The 19,739-nt window shown below is 42.6% G+C and overlaps 2 protein-coding genes across 5 annotated transcripts; one reads left to right on the top strand and one right to left on the bottom strand.

Moving 5' to 3' along the window:
- Positions 1–739: 739 nt before the first annotated feature.
- On the top strand, positions 740–4,534 carry LOC124112087. Its single transcript, XM_046472027.2, has 2 exons — positions 740–891; positions 1,801–4,534. The coding sequence occupies exon 2, from the start codon at positions 1,807–1,809 to the stop codon at positions 3,349–3,351; it is 1,545 nt and encodes a 514-aa protein (XP_046327983.1). The 5' UTR covers positions 740–891; positions 1,801–1,806; the 3' UTR covers positions 3,352–4,534.
- Positions 4,535–4,723: 189 nt separating this feature from the next.
- Positions 4,724–19,729, bottom strand: LOC124112090 (hydroxyacylglutathione hydrolase, mitochondrial-like). Of its 4 annotated transcripts, none has more exons than XM_046472030.2 (10): positions 19,712–19,729; positions 15,545–15,653; positions 14,277–14,452; positions 12,639–12,703; positions 10,693–10,810; positions 10,095–10,200; positions 7,287–7,390; positions 7,030–7,131; positions 6,529–6,608; positions 4,724–5,278 (listed from the first exon to the last, which is right to left on the bottom strand). In XM_046472030.2, the coding sequence occupies exons 1-10, from the start codon at positions 19,712–19,714 to the stop codon at positions 5,182–5,184; spliced, it is 960 nt and encodes a 319-aa protein (XP_046327986.1). In that variant the 5' UTR covers positions 19,715–19,729; the 3' UTR covers positions 4,724–5,181. The 4 variants fall into 4 exon arrangements, with proteins under 4 accessions (XP_046327986.1, XP_048243222.1, XP_046327989.1 ...); XM_048387265.1 differs by lacking the exon at positions 19,712–19,729 and adding an exon at positions 18,114–18,206; XM_046472033.2 differs by lacking the exons at positions 15,545–15,653; positions 19,712–19,729 and adding an exon at positions 18,114–18,206 and having other exon boundaries at positions 4,727–5,278.
- Positions 19,730–19,739: the final 10 nt, after the last annotated feature.

Here is a 19,739-nt window from a genome sequence, read left to right as displayed (position 1 = left end):
TGTCACACCAGGCAGTCACAACTGTCACACCAGGCAGTCACAACTGTCACACCAGGCAGTCACAACTATCACTCTAAGCAGTCACAACTGTCACACCAGGCAGTCACAACTGTCACACCACGCAGTCACAACTATCACTCTAAGCAGTCACAACTGTCACACCAGGCAGTCACAACTGTCACACCAGACAGTCACAACTATCACTCTAAGCAGTCACAACTATCACTCTAAGCAGTCACAACTGTCACACCAGGCAGTCACAACTGTCACACCAGGCAGTCATTATATATCATTATATTGTTATCTTAATCCTATCCCACTGACTTCGTCATTATATTGTGAGCTTTGTACAATGTACAATAATCCTATCCCATCGGCTTCGTCATTATATTGTTTTCTTAATCCTATCCCATTGGATTCGTCATTATATTGTAATCTTTGTACAATGTACAATAATCCTATTCCATTGGATTATTCATCATATTGTTATCTTTGTACATTAATTCCTGTCTATGTCTATGTGGATGGACATGAAATAATTAATTAAATTAAATTTAAATGAATTCGCAGTTTCTGCCTGATGTACATTCAACTTTCATACCCTAGAAAATAACACACACACTTGTAAACACTTGTTTGCAGAAACCACCACTGTGTATTAGCAAAGATGCAGGATAACTGGTGGAGAGATGGAACGAAAAACACAAAAATAATTATAGCCTTTGGACTTGTCTCCCTTGCGATAACAAAGGGAAGTAACTGCGTCTAAGATCTTGAGGGGAGTGTTCACGCAAGTTGCGGTCTCATTTTGTTTTATATACTGTGTCATTATAACCGTGTTGTCAACATGGCAGTTTAACAGCCTCGGTGTGCCTCAATCATCATATATAGGTAAACTGGAACATATTTTCGTGTTGCTATGTCATGCTTATCTTCAATCAGGACCGGTGGCACTTGTATACCAGCGACAGTCACCAAATCATTCTTGGCGTAGTGCATGTCCAATCAGGCACGTGATCATCGTGACTCATCACTCTTCGAATTGTTTGATGCGGTTACGCCAACGTGGGGCAACGTGATGATAAGTGACATATACACTACAGCAGTCATTGTTACCTGACAATGTGTCAATATTCATACAAAAATGATGTGCTCGTAAAATCCCCCAATCACAAGAGTGAAATGATTGCCGTTTGGATGGCATCCGATGGTGCTGGCCAAGCTTTGTATCTGGCATTGTTGCTGGGATTCATACTTAGGTTACAGTTATTGCTGGCATGGATATAGAGCATCATTTTCAGTAGATGAGATGAGAAATGAGAGTGTGGAAATGTTTATGTTACCAAAACAATAAAGCAATCATCTCCTCTGATGGGCTGCAAGAGGGGTACACTGGCGTGTAACGTTTCTTCTTCTCCTCATGCTCTCCATACCCACTGTGAATGATAACATGAGTACATACTCAATGGCTCAGAAAGTTGTCTGGAGCCTTGTTATACATAAGCATAGTAAGCTGTCATACATTACGAGATGTAATACATAATGAACATCGACTGATGTTGTGGGGGGGACTCCAGAGCGCTTGATAAATATACCATCTATTCATGAGCTGACCACTCTCACTTTTTATTTCTTTTCAGTTGCACATTTTGGTACTTGTTAAAGATTTGTGGTATTGTGATAAGTTCTCAAGATATAGTTGTATGCCAACTAAAAGTGCATCACTTAAATTATGTCTGCTAACTGTAATTTGTGTTGGTATTCATTGGCCTGTCACAGCTCATCCTTTTTCTTTGTTAGGTAAGAATGTCACTACCAAGAGCCCCACTTTCCCGTACGACCCAAATGCGTGTTCTGGGCACACTGATGAAGGGCCCTCCATGTGTAGCTGATGAGTGGGAGTATGCTGTGTCTGATGTGTGGATTGGACAGCTGAAGGATCTGCTAAATGATCATCAGACAACAGGGGGGCCTGTCCCTCCCATGACAAGCTCATTCAATGACACGGACAACATATTTCTAGGGGAATCAATCTGGAAGGTGCTGGTGTCATGGTATGGCCTCGGGGAGGATTACAACCTCCACAGACGACTGTGTTCCTCCAAGTACATGCAGGTTCCAGGTCAGGGAGACTCGTACATCTTGGCAGACAAACACCTCGACTTCATCCATATATCCGTCTGTCTCCTGGACCACATTGACTGCGTAGACAAGCAGCATTTCATTCAAGTCTTCTTCTGGGAGGATGTCAATTTTCTGGAACTGCTGCTGTGCAGATCTATTGGAGTTTCAATAGACCAAGGTCATCGGATATGGGCATCTATCAAGAAAGATGAAAATGAAGTATTTTTGGGGACTTTGGATTCACCAGAAATATGTACAGCTGGGAGTTTTGGTGGATTCCTAAGCTTGAAGCTACCAGGTTTGCGTGAGAAACTGAAAAAGAGACATGGACTTCCTCCTCCTACTGCTAGTCAAGCATCTTTGGACTCTTTCTCTTCTGCCAAAGGACACTTGGCTGAGGTTCTGCAAAGACTGGGGATCAGCATCATGTTGTGTCTGGAGGAGACGGGGAGGAAACAGCCTTACCCTCTGCATCAGAGGGTCTCATGTCTGTCTGGCATCAGTCCTAATCTTGTGGTTGCCCAACAACAACATGACTGGTCAAGAGTACTGGATGAAGCCTTGAATACATTTGAGAAGGAGGTACAGTTTCTGGTGAAGACGAAACGAGATGAGGTGTGCCAAGATGTTGAGAAACTCATCAAGGACAAGATTACAGCTGCAGAGAAACTTGAGCAAGATGTAGGGAAAGCAAAAGCAGAGCTTGGTGTGCAAGAGAAGAGGTTTAGAGAACATGAAAAAGACTTAGATGAGCGCGAACATGACCTTAATGTGAAAGTGGACAAGTTCAAGCGAGGCCTGACAGATTACCTTATGCAGAGGAAGAAGCTGGAAGAAGAGTTGAAAAGAATTGAAGAACAGAATAAATTCACAGACACCAAAGTGGAGTTGAATGTTGGAGGCTCCAAGTATACTACATCAACAGTTACGCTAACCAAAGAACCAGATTCATTATTAGCACTGATGTTCAGCGGGCGACATCATGTCCAAAAAGATGCTGATGGTTCCTACTTTATTGACCGTGATGGGACCAACTTTCGACATATTTTGAATTATATGCGTGATGGTATGAGGTCAATAGATAGTCTCAGGAATCAGACTGCATTACTCCAAGAGATACTTGTCGAGGCCGACTTCTTTAGACTGTCAGGGTTGTCGGAAGCCATCAACGCTATGAGGTCAAGCCAGACATCGGGCACGTGTTCCAGTATGCCAGCACAATACTGACAAACTCATATCCTTTTCTAATGACAGTAACTACATTCCTGGCTATACCCCAAACATGGGCCTGAAACTAGTGCTTACCATGTACTGCCACAGTATATGTTTCATCTGCAGAGTTTCCAACTCCACTTAAGTTCAGGAGAGCAAGGCCTTAGATAAGGCTATTTCTGGACATGCAGAAAGGAAAATGTGACATACATATTAACAAAAGTTAATTAGTGTCACAGTGCAATCCAATGTGGAAAAAGATGAGTTTCCTTCAAATTTGTTTTTAGCATTAAAGTTTAGATATGGCTTGAGAATAATTAATCTTGACTAGAGAGCTGGATATTAGATTGAATGTCTGGAGACTCAAGCTGTATGCTAGGGTGTTGGCAGGTCTGCATCTGTAGATTGCTATAGAGTATTAAATCATTAGAAATATGGGGGCAATGAGGGTTTTGTGGAAACTGATAAATGATTGGGGATGCAAATATATATATGTTGTATATGTTGTTCCGTACGTCAATGACCACACTTAAGTCTTTCGTAGTAGGAAGCATTGGGCCAAACCAAATCACTTGTACAGTACATGTATATATTCTACAGGTTAGGCTCCTTGCATCACATGGCAATGGTTGTTGTAAAATCGCAGGTATTTGGGAGGAGCTGTCCACATCTTTCAGTGATCAGTCACAGCCTGTAGTAGTGAAGAATGAGAGAGCGAGTGTACAGACTACAACACCTGCTTCACCAGTATCATATTAAAATGTCCTCACCCCACATCTTTAATAACCTTCACCAAAACATAACGATCCTGGGATCTTCAAGCACTTAGCTGTTTTTTGAATGAATATATTATCATTAAACATGAAGCTCTTCATGTGGTTAGGGTTCTAGGGGGGATTGAGCAGCCTGGGGGTAAACTTCACTCCTCACTCCAAAGAACTGGGTTCGATTCCCCACATGGGTGGTACAATGTGTGAAGCCCATTTCTGGTGTTTCCTGACATGATAATGCTGGAATATTGTTAAAAGCGGCATAAAACCACACCCACTCTGGAGTCCTCTTGTCGAATTTATCATTTCATGTACAGTTCAGAACACATATTGATACATCCATCTGTTGTAATATTATACAGGATTATTTGTTCTCATATCAACGTTTGTTTGTTTGTTTGTTTGTTTGTTTGTTAATAAACTGTTTTTTTATCAACAGACATGTCCTGACTATAGGGCTGCCTCTGTCAGCCATAACTGTTGTAATAAGACTCTCCGTTATGACTCCAGGTCACAAGCATCTGACTCTCCTTCACTGACTCCCAGTGGAGGAGATGAGTTAGATACTCAAGCACAATTTGTTCATTTTTTTAATGTCTTTATTAAGACTCTTTGAGTTTTATGTGTAAGAAAAATAAATCATCAAAACCCATATTGATAAGATATTTCAAGTGCCATGAATCAAACATCAACCTGGTATCTGCATCTCTCAACACCTGTGTGATCACAGCTGTTACCAGTGTTGAGAGCAACTCTGTATTAGGAGCAGCCAAGCTAGAGTTAAAGCAACATCTTATTTAGTATTTCATACATACATCACAATATCACTGCAGTAATTATTCCAAGCTGTTTATCCACCTGTCCTCTGTAGAGCTACAATTAATTCCCAATTCTCTAAGTCAGTTTGTTATAAAAGTTTGTTGTTCACATGAACAATAACACTAAATACTGCCACAATTTTGATTGTCATATTCAGAGCTGAATTGCAGCTACAGCACTTTGAGGAACAGGAGTGCATGGTAGCCTGTGGGTTGCGTTGTCCACCACAATGCATGGAGATCGAGCCATGGAGCCATTATGCTGCTGGTCGGAACTGGTTCTTCTCACTCCTGAGGAAGCCCATCACTTTGACAGAGTCGGTCTCATTACAGTGTGTCTGTACACTGGCCTCCCTGGACAAACATGAGAAATGTGTGCAGATCATTGTTGTGGATTTCAGGTCTGACTTCTGACATATACAATGAGTTTACGCATGAATGTTCAGTACAGCAGGGGTTTGTTGTGTTGAGTGCAGCAGGGGTTTGTTGTGTTGAGTGCAGCAGGGGTTTGTTGTGCTGAGTACATCAGGGGTTTGTTGTGCTGAGTGCAGCAGGGGTTTGTTGTGTTCAGTGATGCAGGGGTTTGTTGTGTTGAGTGCAGCAGGGGTTTGTTGTGCTGAGTACATCAGGGGTTTGTTGTGCTGAGTGCAGCAGGGGTTTGTTGTGTTCAGTGATGCAGGGGTTTGTTGTGTTGAATGCAGCAGGGGTTTGTTGTGCTGAGTACATCAGGGGTTTGTTGTGCTGAGTGCAGCAGGGGTTTGTTGTGTTCAGTGATGCAGGGGTTTGTTGTGTTGAGTGCAGCAGGGGTTTGTTGTGTTGAGTGCAGCAGGGGTTTGTTGTGTTGAGTGCAGCAGGGGTTTGTTGTGTTGAGTGCTGCAGGGTTTGTTGTGTTGAGTGCTGCAGGGGTTTGTTGTGTTGAGTGCAGCAGGGGTTTGTTTTGTTGAGTGCAGCATGGGTTTGTTGTGTTGAGTGCTGCAGGGGTTTGTTGTGTTGAGTGCAGCAGGGGTTTGTTGTGTTGAGTGCAGCAGGGGTTTGTTGTGTTGAGTGCAGCAGGGGTTTGTTGTGTTGAGTACAGCAGGGGTTTGTTGTGCTGAGTGCAGCTGGGGTTGTGCTGAGTGCAGCAGGGGTTTGTTTTGCTGAGTGCAGCAGGGGTTTGTTGTGTTGAGTACAGTAGGGGTTTGTTGTGCTGAGTGCTGCAGGGGTTTGTTGTGTTGAGTGCAGCAGGGGTTTGTTGTGTTGAGTGCAGCAGGGTTTTTTTGTGCTGATTGCAGCAGGTGTGCTGAGTGCAGCAGGGGTTTGTTGTGCTGAGTGCAGCAGGGGTTTGTTGTGCTGAGTGCAGCAGGGGTTTGTTGTGTTGAGTGCACCAGGGGTTTGTTGTGTTGAGTGCAGCAGGGGTTGGGCTCATTACAGAAGGGGTTTGTGTTCAGTGCTGCATGATCTTGTGTCAATTACAGCAGGGGTTTGTTGTGCTGAGTGCAGCAGGGGTTGTGCTCATTACAGAAGGGGTTTGTGTTCAGTGCTGCATGATCTTGTGTCAATTACAGCAGGGGGTTGTTGCGTAAGAAGTAGCAGGGACTTTTTCCGTTTGTGCAGCAGAAGCATACCTGACTCTCATGAAAGGATTTATCTGCATCTCTTCTCCTATAGTGGAAGGCACTGTTGCCTCACCCTTTGTCCGCTGATTCTGCAAGGGAAAGCTGACAGGTTACAATATGATGTGTTGGTATGCTGCATAGGGAAGAGCTAACAGCCTGCAATAGGGAACCACTCGCTGACAGGTTACAATAGGGAACAGATTTTCCAGTCCCTTTTTACAATGAGTGCTCAGGACATTTAAGAATTGACTTTCACTTTGTGTGACTTCTTCTTTGGAGTATGGACCTTCATAGAGTAAGGGACAAACGGTATCAACGTTGGAGCTTGAGTCGATAGCTTGGGTGTGCATTTCTTCATTTTGTACCCCAAGCGAGTCGATCACAGGCATGCAGTCAAACACTGACTTTTTAAAGGTATGATCTTGTAGACCCTCATACCAGTCCCTACTTCAACCACATACATGTTTCTACTACAGTCACATACCAGTCCATACTCTTACAACTACGTACTTGAGCCCACTCCAGCCTGCTTGCCACTGCCTCACTGCTAGGTTCCACATGGGCAGCGTACTTCAGATTTGACACAGTGTACTCATGGCCACAGTACACTTTCTGCAATCACAGTAAGAGACAAGTGGTATATGCTGTGTCATTGTGTGCATGGACTTAAGTTCCTCTCCTGGCATTAATAATTAAAGAATCCAAGCGATTACTGTACTGATTCAGTACTGTAACAGGATGACATCTGTAATAAACAGGTGACTCACTGTTTGCTGTGGCAGTGCAGAAAGGACCTCGATCAAGGCCTTGTGCATCTGGTCTGGCGTCCCTTCAAAGAACTTCCCACAGCCTCCCTGAAACAGCGTGTCCCCTACAACAATAACTTCACACTTAAAACCATCTCCCTCAGCCTCCCTGGAACAGTGTGTCCCCTACACAAACATCACCCCTCAAGGCCTCCCTGGAACACTGTGTCCCCTACACAAGCACCAGCCCCACAGCCTCCCTGAAACAGTGTGTCCCTTACACAAACATCACCCCTCAACGCCTCCCTGGAACACTGTGTCCCCTACACAAGCACCAGCCCCACAGCCTCCCTGAAACAGTGTGTCCCTTACACAAACATCACCCCTCAACGCCTCCCTGGAACACTGTGTCCCCTACACAAGCACCAGCCCCACAGCCTCCCTGAAACAGTGTGTCCCCTACACAAACATCACCCCTCACAGCCACCCTGGGACAATGTGTCCCTTACACAAACATCACCCCTCAACGCCTCCCTGGAACACTGTGTCCCCTACACAAACATCACCCCTCACAGCCACCCTGGGACAATGTGTCCCTTACACAAACATCACCCCTCACAGCCACCCTGGGACAATGTGTCCCTTACACAAACATCACCCCTCACAGCCACCCTGGGACAATGTGTCCCTTACACAAACATCACCCCTCACAGCCACCCTGGGACAATGTGTCCCTTACACAAACATCACCCCTCACAGCCACCCTGGGACAATGTGTCCCTTACACAAACATCACCCCTGACAGCCTCCCTGGAACAGTGTGTCCCCTACACAAACATCACCCCTCACAGCCACCCTGGGACAATGTGTCCCTTGCACAAACATCACCCCTCACAGCCACCCTGGGACAATGTGTCCCTTACACAAACATCACCCCTCACAACCACCCTGGGACAATGTGTCCCTTACACAAACATCACCCCTGACAGCCTCCAAGGAACAATGTGTCCCCTACACAAACATCAGCCTCCCTGGAACAGTGTGTCCCGTACACAAACATCACCCCCCACAGCCACCCTGGGACAATGTGTCACTTACACAAACATCACCCCTCACAGCCACCCTGGGACAATGTGTCACTTACACAAACATCACCCCCCACAGCCACCCTGGGACAATGTGTCCCTTACACAAACATCATCCCCCACAGCCACCCTGGGACAATGTGTCCCTTACAAAAACATCACCCCCACAACCACCCTGGGACAATGTGTCCCTTATACAAACATCACCCCCACAGCAACCCTGGGACAGTGTGTCCCTTACACAAACATCACCCCTACAGCCACCCTGGGACAATGTGTCACTTACACAAACATCACCCCCGACAGCCACCCTGGGACAATGTGTCACTTACACAAACATCACCCCTCACAGCCAACCTGGGACAATGTGTCCCCTGCACAAACATCACCCCCACAGCCACCCTGGGACAATGTGTCACTTACACAAACATCACCCCCCACAGCCACCCTGGGACAATGTGTCCCCTGCACAAATATCACCCCCCACAGGAACCCTGGGACAATGTGTCCCTTAAGCAAACATCATCCCCCACAGCCACCCTGGGACAATGTGTCCCTTACACAACCATCACCCCCCACAGCAACCCTGGGACAGTGTGTCCCTTACACAAACATCACCCCCACAACCACCCTGGGACAATGTGTCCCTTACACAAACATCAACCCCCACAGCAACCCTGGGACAATGTGTCCCTTACACAAACATCACCCCCACAGCCACCCTGGGACAATGTGTCACTTACACAAACATCACCCCCCACAGCCACCCTGGGACAATGTGTCACTTACACAAACATCACCCTTCACAGCCACCCTGGGACAATGTGTCCCCTGCACAAACATCACCCCCACAGCCTCCCTGGTACAATGTGTCCCTTACACAAACATCACCCCCCACAGCAACCCTGGGACAGTGTGTCCCTTACACAAACATCACCCCCAACAGCCTCCCTGGGACAATGTGTCCCTTACACAAACATCACCCCCACAGCCACCCTGGGACAATGTGTCCCTTACACAAACATCACCCCCCACAGCAACCCTGGGACAGTGTGTCCCTTACACAAACATCACCCCCAACAGCCTCCCTGGGACAATGTGTCCCTTACACAAACATCACCCCCCACAGCAACCCTGGGACAGTGTGTCCCTTACACAAACATCACCCCCAACAGCCTCCCTGGGACAATGTGTCCCTTACACAAACATCACCCCCCCCCCACAGCAACCCTGGGACAATGTGTCCCCTTCCATAAACTACATCAGACAGCATTACAATTGTCTTGTCTTATAACACAATCGTATACTAAAACTAAATTTTAAATTGAGACTTTGTCCTGCAAATGTGGAGGAGTGAAAGACCAAAGTCAAGAGATTAGTTAAAATACATGTAGAATGAAAATAAGTGTTTTGAACAGGAGTTGACAGGTTGTCACTTGCAGGTCTCAAATGAACCAATCAAGTCCCACAATAGAAGACACAAACTTTAACTAATCTTCACTCTTCTAAAAATGTCTGAGACCTGTGATAGGATTCAAACCACAGACCTTCTGATCTGAGGTCAGATGCCTTGTCCAAATGAGCAAAGGATGTTGTTGACTAGCCATGTTTACAGACACTGGTGCCAAAGGACAGATGTTACTTGATCACCACTACTGGTTGCTGACCAGTTTAAGTAAAAGTTGAAATAGTTTACTTGCTTGACATCTACCCATCGAGGACAAGATGGATTCCTGACACTGACCTGTGAAGACTGCAGGGTCCTCTGCCTCCTTCCCCGTCACGTAGTAGCAAATGTGGCCTGATGTGTGGCATGGCGTAAACAGGCACCTCACTGTCAAGCTGCCTATCTGCAATACGGTTGCAATCAATCAATCTTTATACTTTCATCATAAAGGCCTGACAGCCCAAGAGCAAGATGCAAGATGAGAATTCACAGTTTCATTTTAGTTCTATATACAGGGCAACAAATTCCAAAATATTGTTCCCCCAAATATCACCATAGACATTTAAGTGAAGTTTGCATTTCGATAAAACAGTGACATCACAAGTATTTAGCATACTTTTCAGTAAAAATCAATACTTATCAATATCAATTAACAAAACCACACAAACAACTGAAAACAAATGCAAATCTTATCATAAATTCTTAATGTTTATGGAAAACAAATTCAAGAATACCAAATGCAAACCTCACTTGACTTGCAGCCTTTCAGAAACCAACATTGATCATCTGGCCATGTTTCATAGAAGTCTATTACAGTTTACATGTTCTTGTAAAACAGGCAAAATTAACAATCATCATCTTTTCTTTTGTTCTCTGCAAATACTCTGTGTCTGACCTTGAACTCATCCCCATGTTTGACCTTGTTGGTGAGTTCTCCAATTCTAACATCACCACCATAGACTGTTGTCTTTCCCAGAAGACCGACAAGCTTCTCATTCCCTCCAGCATGATCCCTACAACCATAACACCTTCATACTTCCTGTAACCATGACAGCATTTTCATTCTCTCCTCAGACAGTAGTTGTTTAAATCTTTCATTCCCTAACAGGATTCTATAATCTGTGAATCATTGTGTGACTTTTCATGACATGTGCATGTATTTTTGAGACGTAAATGCCGAAAAGAGACGACCATGTGGTGCACGAAACCTGAACGCTTAATTGTTAAGTGAAAGTGACAAGATGTGTGCAAAAACTGTGAAGTTCTACAAGCACAAGTGCCTATAGATACATCCAACTTGATACAGGGGCAGACCGGTCCTTCCATACAGAGTATTCACAGTAATGGGACTCAAACTTAGCGAAGTCAGAAAAGAAATTCAGAAGTTACACTTCATCCACTTGAGGTGGTTGGCATGATCATGACACCAGTGACAAATGAAGATAGAACTGTCAATGTAAAGTCGGCGGACTCGTCGAAAACCTCGGAGGAACCCACAGAGCCGTGGATTCCCCCGGGTACCGGCTGGGGCCGTGGCATTTCCTCAAAGAGGTCATACACCATGGCCACACGGTCCTTAGTCGATAACGGGAGTATCGGCTCAGGGGAAGGACCGGTGACTACGGTAGCCGCCGCCGTACCCATGGACCCCGCGTCTGATCCTGCAGCCACCGAAGGGGCCGGGGACGGAACAACCAGGGCCTTATCCTGAGATAAGGCCGCCAGTTTGGAGTCCACCAGTTGAGACAACAAAGCCGCGACGGAATCCCCGGACAGCCCAAGGACCGCCAAGGGATCCGCCGCCGAGGAGGTAGTGCCCGCAGTGGGCGCCCGACCGGACGAACCGGCCACCTCAGGGGTGATAGCAGAGCGCACGATGTGCCTGTATCACGCAAAATCCTCCGGCCCCAGACCCTCGCACTGGGTGCAACGGGTGTCCTCGCAAGGGACCCTGCACCGCGGGCAACGGTCGTGAGGATCCCGGGAAGACAAAAACTTTTGACAGGCGCCACAGCGCCTGTTAACAGGAGTAGCCGGGGTACTGGACAAAAGATCCATCTCCATGTCAGACATTGTTCTTTGAACAAAAAACAAACATGGTTATAACACACACACCAAACATATTCACAAACGTAGATTTTTCCGAAGAAAAACAAACAATAATAGCGAGTACATAAAATACATATAAGATAAACATATATATATATATTAATAGGTGATGCAAAACAACCCCACATTATACTGCTAAAGGTGAACGGAATACACAAAGTGCCGACGCCACATCCCGTTAGTAGCGAAAAAAGGCAGGCAAATTTTCTAAGCGCCGTATAACGAACGCCCCGTAAATTACAGTTTACTTAGGACTAAGAAACAGTAATAAATATCACCAAGGATAGGCAGGAGGCGGAAAACCGTAGAACGCAGTAGAGCAGTCGATTTACACGTCTTGCTATGGCAAGCGAAGAGACAAGAGTGAAAGGTGTCACATGGCAGCTGGGTGGCTACGCACGTGCTGCATGAGGTAGTTGAGATCTCTGTGGAAGATTTCGCTATAAGAGCAGTTGTGGGGGACAACAGCCTGGGTATAACAGTGGTAACGTATTACTTAATGTAATATGATGTCATAATTGCTCATTGTGACAGTTGTATTATAGAAAAGCGCCGAATAGCAACCTCTCTGTTGTTTAGTCCTAAAAACCTGAAATACATTCTCTTTGTCGATTTCTATCATGTTTTCTGCATGAAATGTATTGCCACACATCTTTTGAATATTGTGGTAACTGCAACTTTGCAACTTGTAGCCTATAATTGTACATATGGGACAAGCTAGCTAGGACCTACCAGTGGTGATGAGTTGTCAGCACAGCATTCAGCGACACTCCCTCTTCCTTCAGGGCTGAGGCTATCTGAAGTACAGACCTCACTCTTTCCACTCAGGCATGTTGTAGCATATACATTTCTCTGGCATTGTTAAAATAACAAAAATATATAGACGTTATCATGCGAGTGTGTCTGGGGATGGTAAATATCCTGTATTAGGAATAAGCATTGTATTTAGCGAGCCTATTTGGATAATAGGTTCAGATATAATTTCTTCTGATCACTGCATGACCTATCACCAGTGACCAAAGACTCACATCCATTGTTGTGCAAATAATATAAACATTACATGCATAAATCTTGAACAATATCTTCAGAAAAAGGCATTTTAGTGAATATTGTCATACCTAATCTGATCTTGGCCCCACCCTAAAGATGACATGTTCCAAATTTTATTGACCCACAGTAAATCCTTCTTGAGTTAACAGCTTCATTCAGGCTTATCCTTGAGGACGTCCTTGATCAGTGACATAGCATATCAATGTGTCAAAACATATATTACTAGGGCTATGCAGGAAACAATATCCCTGAGATGTCCAAGCACCTCATTCTTTCAAAAACTATGTAACATTTGCTATATAGTACTGTGACATACTAGTGATACCACAAGATTGTCATCACTTGTCACACATAAGTATTCAAGTAACATACCCACTACAAGCATAAGATGTACCCAGGGCTTAGGAGCTTGCACCAGGTGCATGATGACATGAAAACCTAGTGGCAGCAGACAAGACCAGGTTGCACCCTTGTCCCATACATTTATCAAAGTTGAAAGTAATCTTGATGTAAACACAGTTTGATGACATCAAGCCCAAAAAGCATGGCAAATTGCACATAACACTGGGATTATTGATGTAGAATGGTGAATAAATAAAGCTTAGGGGTATTGAACATGTTCAAAGATTGATGTGTGGACAAGGGTTGGTCACAAATTTGAAAGACTTTGACATGCACTCAGGGCATGTAGACATAAATTTTAGGTTGCACTTTTAAACACAGGTTGCACTAGTGCAACTATTATATAGCTAAATCGAGCCGTTTACCTTATATATAGTGCACTCATAACCTTTTCAGATCGTGGCCCCACACCAAGTATGACATGTACAAAGATTCATTGACATACAGTAAGTGCTTGAATTATCACTTCAAAGAACTGGTTAGTGTGTCCAAAACAGTTTCCAGAACTAGAAAGGTGACGTACATGATGTCATATCCCTGAGATGTCCAAGTGCTGTATGGTTTCAGTCGCACTCAAATACAGACGAAAGTTTTAATTTTAAATTGCTGCTTAATTACCAGAATTAGGAGTGACAATGTGTTTAAATTTATTTAGCAGATAGTTGAAATTGAGTACATTTCTTCCAGCAGACTGTTTTAAGACAAAAATATAGTTAGGCAGAATACCTTGACATCCTGGTAGCGATATCTTGACTAATGATAAATTAAATTAAATTAAATTTTTTCACCATGTTTCAACAAGTGTCCAGTCATCAAGGTATTCTAGTTACGCAGGATATAAAACAGTCATGCGATATGAATGTCTTGCAATTGCATTATTAAACACCAAGTATGTAGTATCTTCAGCTACAGCCTGACCTTGTGGGGTTCGACTGGGTCGACTGCTGCACACTGCTTGGTTTCTTCATCAATCAGGAGGTACATATAGTTGTCCTCCAGCGCCGGAATCAGCCTCACTCTCATGTCTGAGTGGGATATCAACAACTCTCGGGAGTGACAATTTCTACACAGCACTTTCTGTGGTAATGACTTAACTGCAACAACAAAAAAGAAACTAAACCAAGTCTTCAATCTATTTAGATAAGGAAAAACTTGAAGTCAGATGAGAGTAATGTTTTATGGTGTTAGAAACTAATATGAAAAATCAACTTTCCCAAATAGTAATGCAATGGTTGATTCAACTATCGATTATTCTCAGCGACCACTTTCAAGGGCGATATAGATGTTAACACTAGAGGAATGAGTCGAGAGCATTGAATCCATGTCATTCGAAGAGGGGGCACTAACCACATGGGCACATTACACAATAATACATACACTAGTGGTATAATTGAGGTCAGTGACTCAGCCATATCAGTTGGCCAATATGATAGTATCAAAAATTTGTAAACATCTATTGGTGATATCTAATGGTCTAGCAGGTCTAGATAAATGCCTTATTAAATATACTTGATCTATATCATGATATAATATCGTTTCCAGATGACTAATTAAATGTTTTTTTCTTTTTACAGAGATGTATAAGGAGCTCTCTAGCAAATCAAATGTGGACTGTTTAACCCTTCTCAGTTCACATTAATATGCAAGACACACCCTTGTACCACAGGCCCCTGAAGCAGGATAGTGATATAACTGTGCCTTGTACATGTCTCCAAAGTAAAGTAATGAGCATTGTTTTTGCTACACTTATGTAAGATGGAGTTTAACACTACCAACTAACTAGGCTTGGACACTATAATAACCTAGGACTAGTAGCAGTGTATATAAGATTAAGACTATAAACATGATAAACACCCTGTAATAACATAATGTCCATTGTATTGGAATCTATACTCTTACACACTCACAGTACAGAGAATGGAACATATGCCATATACATACATATATAAAAAGATGATAATAAAGCTGTTGATAACCCTTGCTGTCGAAGAAGGATGATGTGTTCGAAGACCTAAAAACAAATGTGCTGAGTAACCAGGAGTATTGTACGAAGGGAGATAACTCTTGCGAACAAACACTCCGTGACAGGTCCGCTTTGCTCAACTGTCGACAGCCCGCTCAGTCTCGTTTCATTGCTTCCATTGCAAAATGACAAATTGATTTCAGCAATGACTGTCATTCCTTACCGTCCTTGTTCTTTAGAACAGTTGCAATTCTTGCCAAGCGGGCGCCTGCCCTGTGCATTCTGTTCCTTCCCTCTGTGCAGACAGCGCCGGTGATACTACATTTTGATACCTGTGTATAAAGGAACCGCTATTTTGTGGGGTTGTAGTGGGTTTTTTACATAACAGGTGAAGTTGAATATAATTATTATATTCTCATTCCGATGTATTATCCGTTTCAATGTTCTCTATGTTGGAGACATCTGTATGAGTTTCACACCAACAGAACGTTTGTATTTGCGAATAGAGTGGGTGTGTATTTGTACAAGTGTATCTTCACCTCCATAAGGAAGAGTTATTTACAGACCTGGGTTTATGAATGGTATGATAAGAAAAAACAAACTAATATACAGGTGTTTTAGTTTATTAGCAATTATTATCACCCTTTGTCGTTTATGAGGTAAGATTTCTTATGTGAAGCAAAGAAAAGTAATTCAGTATCAGTGCTTAAAGAATTTAAGAATGACATTAAAATGATAAAGGTTATCGAGCTTATGTGCTTGGGATCGTAAATATCCTGTATTAGGAATAAACACTATGTATTTAGCTCGCCAAATGCAAGGCTCGCAAAATACAATGTTTATTCCTGATACATGATGAAAAAAATAATACCTAATGTATAAATACATAAAGTATTGTATTAAATAAAATATGTTGATATTAGATGTATAATAATTATTGAGGAAATCTAGAAATATTGTGGACCTGTCAGAACAAGTGTCACGCCATATAGGAAATATAACACACATTCATCAGCACACTGATAATGTCTCTGTACCGTGGACGTAACATTTTATTACACATTGCGGAAAAGGTATGGTTCATTTTATTTTAAAATACAAAAAATACTGAAAAAATAATTTTGCCTGAGGTTTTAGGAAAAGAACGATTGTTTGTTGGACATGCTAGATGTGAAGATTTTTGTTTGTTTGGTTTCTTCTTTCAAAGAAAAAAAATAATATGTATTTAAGCACTAACCTAATTTAAGAATAGCTTTGTCCCTAACAAGATGCCACAATGCCCCCATCCATCTTGTTATGTGGCCGGTCCCTCAGGTCAGCTAGTGTAGAGGTAATAATAATTACTGAGCACGTGTGCTGAGGAATTAATATTCTTTGTGAGGTGTGTTAACCTCTTCAGCTGCTCTGCGACGTCTATACGAGCATCGGACACAAGGTGGGGCTCAGCCACAGGAAGACTAATGCTTAGTCTCTTAACATATTAATATATAATTTTGATAGAAACAAATAACTCCATGTAAAATGAAAAGGGGACCCATTGGGGTGGGAGATTCAAAAACTGTGGAAAATCTAGATTTGCTTCATTTGGGGCTATAGCAAAACAATAAGGGCTGGGCTGAAGGGGAAAAAATAAGGTTCGGGGACTGTGAAACTGACGAAGCAAGAGGCTGAGATTTTGCAAGTTCCGCTTTCTATTCCTTCTTCCAACAAGCGGGAACTTTAATCGATTCTTCTCTCTTGTCTATGAGGATTAATAATCTGATCTGTCCGGAAAATCTTGAACTTTAGTTTCCTTGCTATAGACAGCTGATTTGTGTCTACAATGTGTGTCATCGTGGTGCTTTGCTCTTTAGGAGGTAGTAGCTGAAACATGCCCTCGACTGTGTAGACTATAGCACTTTGCCGCCTTGGAGATCCAGGCGGGACAACATCTGCACATGTAGGTGTGGAAACTCTGTCACGCCTTAATTGGTGTTATATCTCTCTCGGGGAGGATCAGTGTTTCCAGATTTTCTGCAGGGATGATGTTTTTCTTGGGGACAGCCAGACTGCCCACAACGATCTCAGCCTTGTTCGATTCTTCATTTGAGCATTTATTATCCATTGATTCCTCACCCGCTCGACAACCTCTGTGTTTATTGTGTCTTCCAACATAGGTAGATAATGCATAGGATTAAGATACATGGTCGTGGTCGCATCTGATTCATGTAATATCTCTTCATTGCATACATTACCAAACTTCACGCTCACAGTCTCACATTTATTTTTAATGCAATACACTATGTGCTATTATAAAGGACAGTTCACAATAGTGTTTTGTGTAATCCACAGAAGTTGGTACTAATCATCGGAGGTTTAGGAACTGAAAAAACCCCAGAAAAGTCGAAATTAACCGGCTGATTAAGGAGAAAGTTACCCTGTCCTCTCTGAAAGTAATTAGATTGATGCCAACATTTTGTCAAGCTTTTCTTTCTGTTGCGCTGAAATTTATACTCGGAAACTCAGTTTTCTTGAGAAAGGAGACCCTCGATGGTATCAATTTGAATGCAATTCTCAGAATCTGCTTATAATGTGATGATCATCAACAGTATCCCACATCTGTCGATTTTTCATTGTAATCATCACGACAAATCATTATATTCATGTCTATCGTTCTACATGGAATTTGTAGATGGCGTTATTGGTATGAAGTTGACCAAAATGTGAAAACAAGACACTTGAGCAATAACATCAGGTCTATTGCACTCGTTTGTGAATACGATGTCAAGACAGCGACAGTTTTAGATTTGTACCTTGTGCATTGTCTGTTCAGTTCAAAATTGACAACCGCCATGGTGTCAGACAGCTTTGTATATGTACACGGGAAGAAAAGCCGGAGTTTACACCTGTGAAACAAACACAAATACAGTAGGAAATGTATGCAATGACCTGAGTTGCGTATGATTCCCAATATGGAATAACTTTAGGCTCTTATTTTATAGGATGCTACACCTTTGAACATATGTTGCCTGTCCTAACCTTACTGTGATTGTGTTGATGATACGCCAGCAGACATATTTTTATATATGTACATTGAACCCATTCATGCGAGTATCGAACGCACAATTCAGCACCTCTGATGAGACATAGCTTGCATTACTATATTTCCACCTGTATAGGGAAAAACATGATCAATTGATTGATTCAGCTCGTTTCATATAATTGTGTATTCATGTAGCATTTGGTGCAGGTGTCACTCATTGAGAGCTGTCTGTGTAACTAGGAATCCAAAACATTCATTGTGAAATGTGTATCATTATATTGCTATGGGTTAAAACTCCGTTTAATTTCTATAGTTTTTTTGTGTGTGCTAAAGTTCTTTAATTTCAAAACTAGAATCCCAGTCTTTCAGTACCACCCATTAGAACTACTCATTAGGCTGATTTCCTCTTCACATAAGTGCGGTTATAGTAAATGTACATTTCTGACGAGATTGTGCGGTCTAGATTCATTTCTTAGTTGACATGCATTATATTCACATTAATAATTCTCCCACGATTCATCTGATAAATCATATTTGTTTTGGGTGGAATCCGATTACCATCTAGTAATCTTCCAGTCACAATGTACCTAACCTGAGCACCGTGGCATCTGCAGTCACATCTCTTCCAGGAAAACCTGCACCCAATTTAGAAACAACTGCCATGGAAAATCTTGACCATCCACTGGTATATGCATGTTAATTTGGAAAAGGGGATGTTCGTTTAGGTGGTACAAGATGCAAGTTTTTAACAGATTCATGAAAAATAATGATACAATTTATTTATGCGGAAAAACGAACAATATGTGAAAAGGGAAACACGAAGCAGCTACAAGGAAGGGGAGGCGATCTTGTTTATATGAATATCACACTTAGAAGCCTGTCTAACCTGTGTAACCTCAACCCCACTCGTACAGGAACGCATAATATAGGAAATATAGATGTGGAGTGTCGCAACTCAAACGTGAGGAGGGTCGTGACCAGAATACATCCCTTAGAAACGCACATAGGCTGCTTTATTTAACTGTATAGATCTAACTGTTGAGTCTTGACGATGAAGTAGCATTACTTACTCATTTAGTAACATTATTAAATCACCCCCGTATCTTTTGATATCAAATATATAAACACTCGTTGATAAAAGTTTATCAACTCGTGTTGATATATTTGATATCAAAAGACACGAGGGTGAGATTCTCTATATCAATCAAAGACAACATGTGATACCGTAAAACTATCCATCCCCAGAGAATGTTGTACTTCTATGTTTAGATCACCTTATAACACGCCCAACGTGTCTTTTATATGGTGTCTGATCTTAGTATTTATTACTATATACGTTAGCTAATGCATAAACCAAATTAAACGTACCATTTTGCAGTTCAGTGTCGTCTGCTTA

This window comes from Haliotis rufescens, unplaced genomic scaffold (genome assembly GCF_023055435.1).
Source record: "Haliotis rufescens isolate VD_foot unplaced genomic scaffold, xgHalRufe1.0.p SCAF_10, whole genome shotgun sequence".
NCBI lineage: Eukaryota > Metazoa > Mollusca > Gastropoda > Lepetellida > Haliotidae > Haliotis > Haliotis rufescens.
Note: the sequence above shows the minus strand (reverse complement) of the source record. Positions and strands in the feature narration are given on the sequence as shown.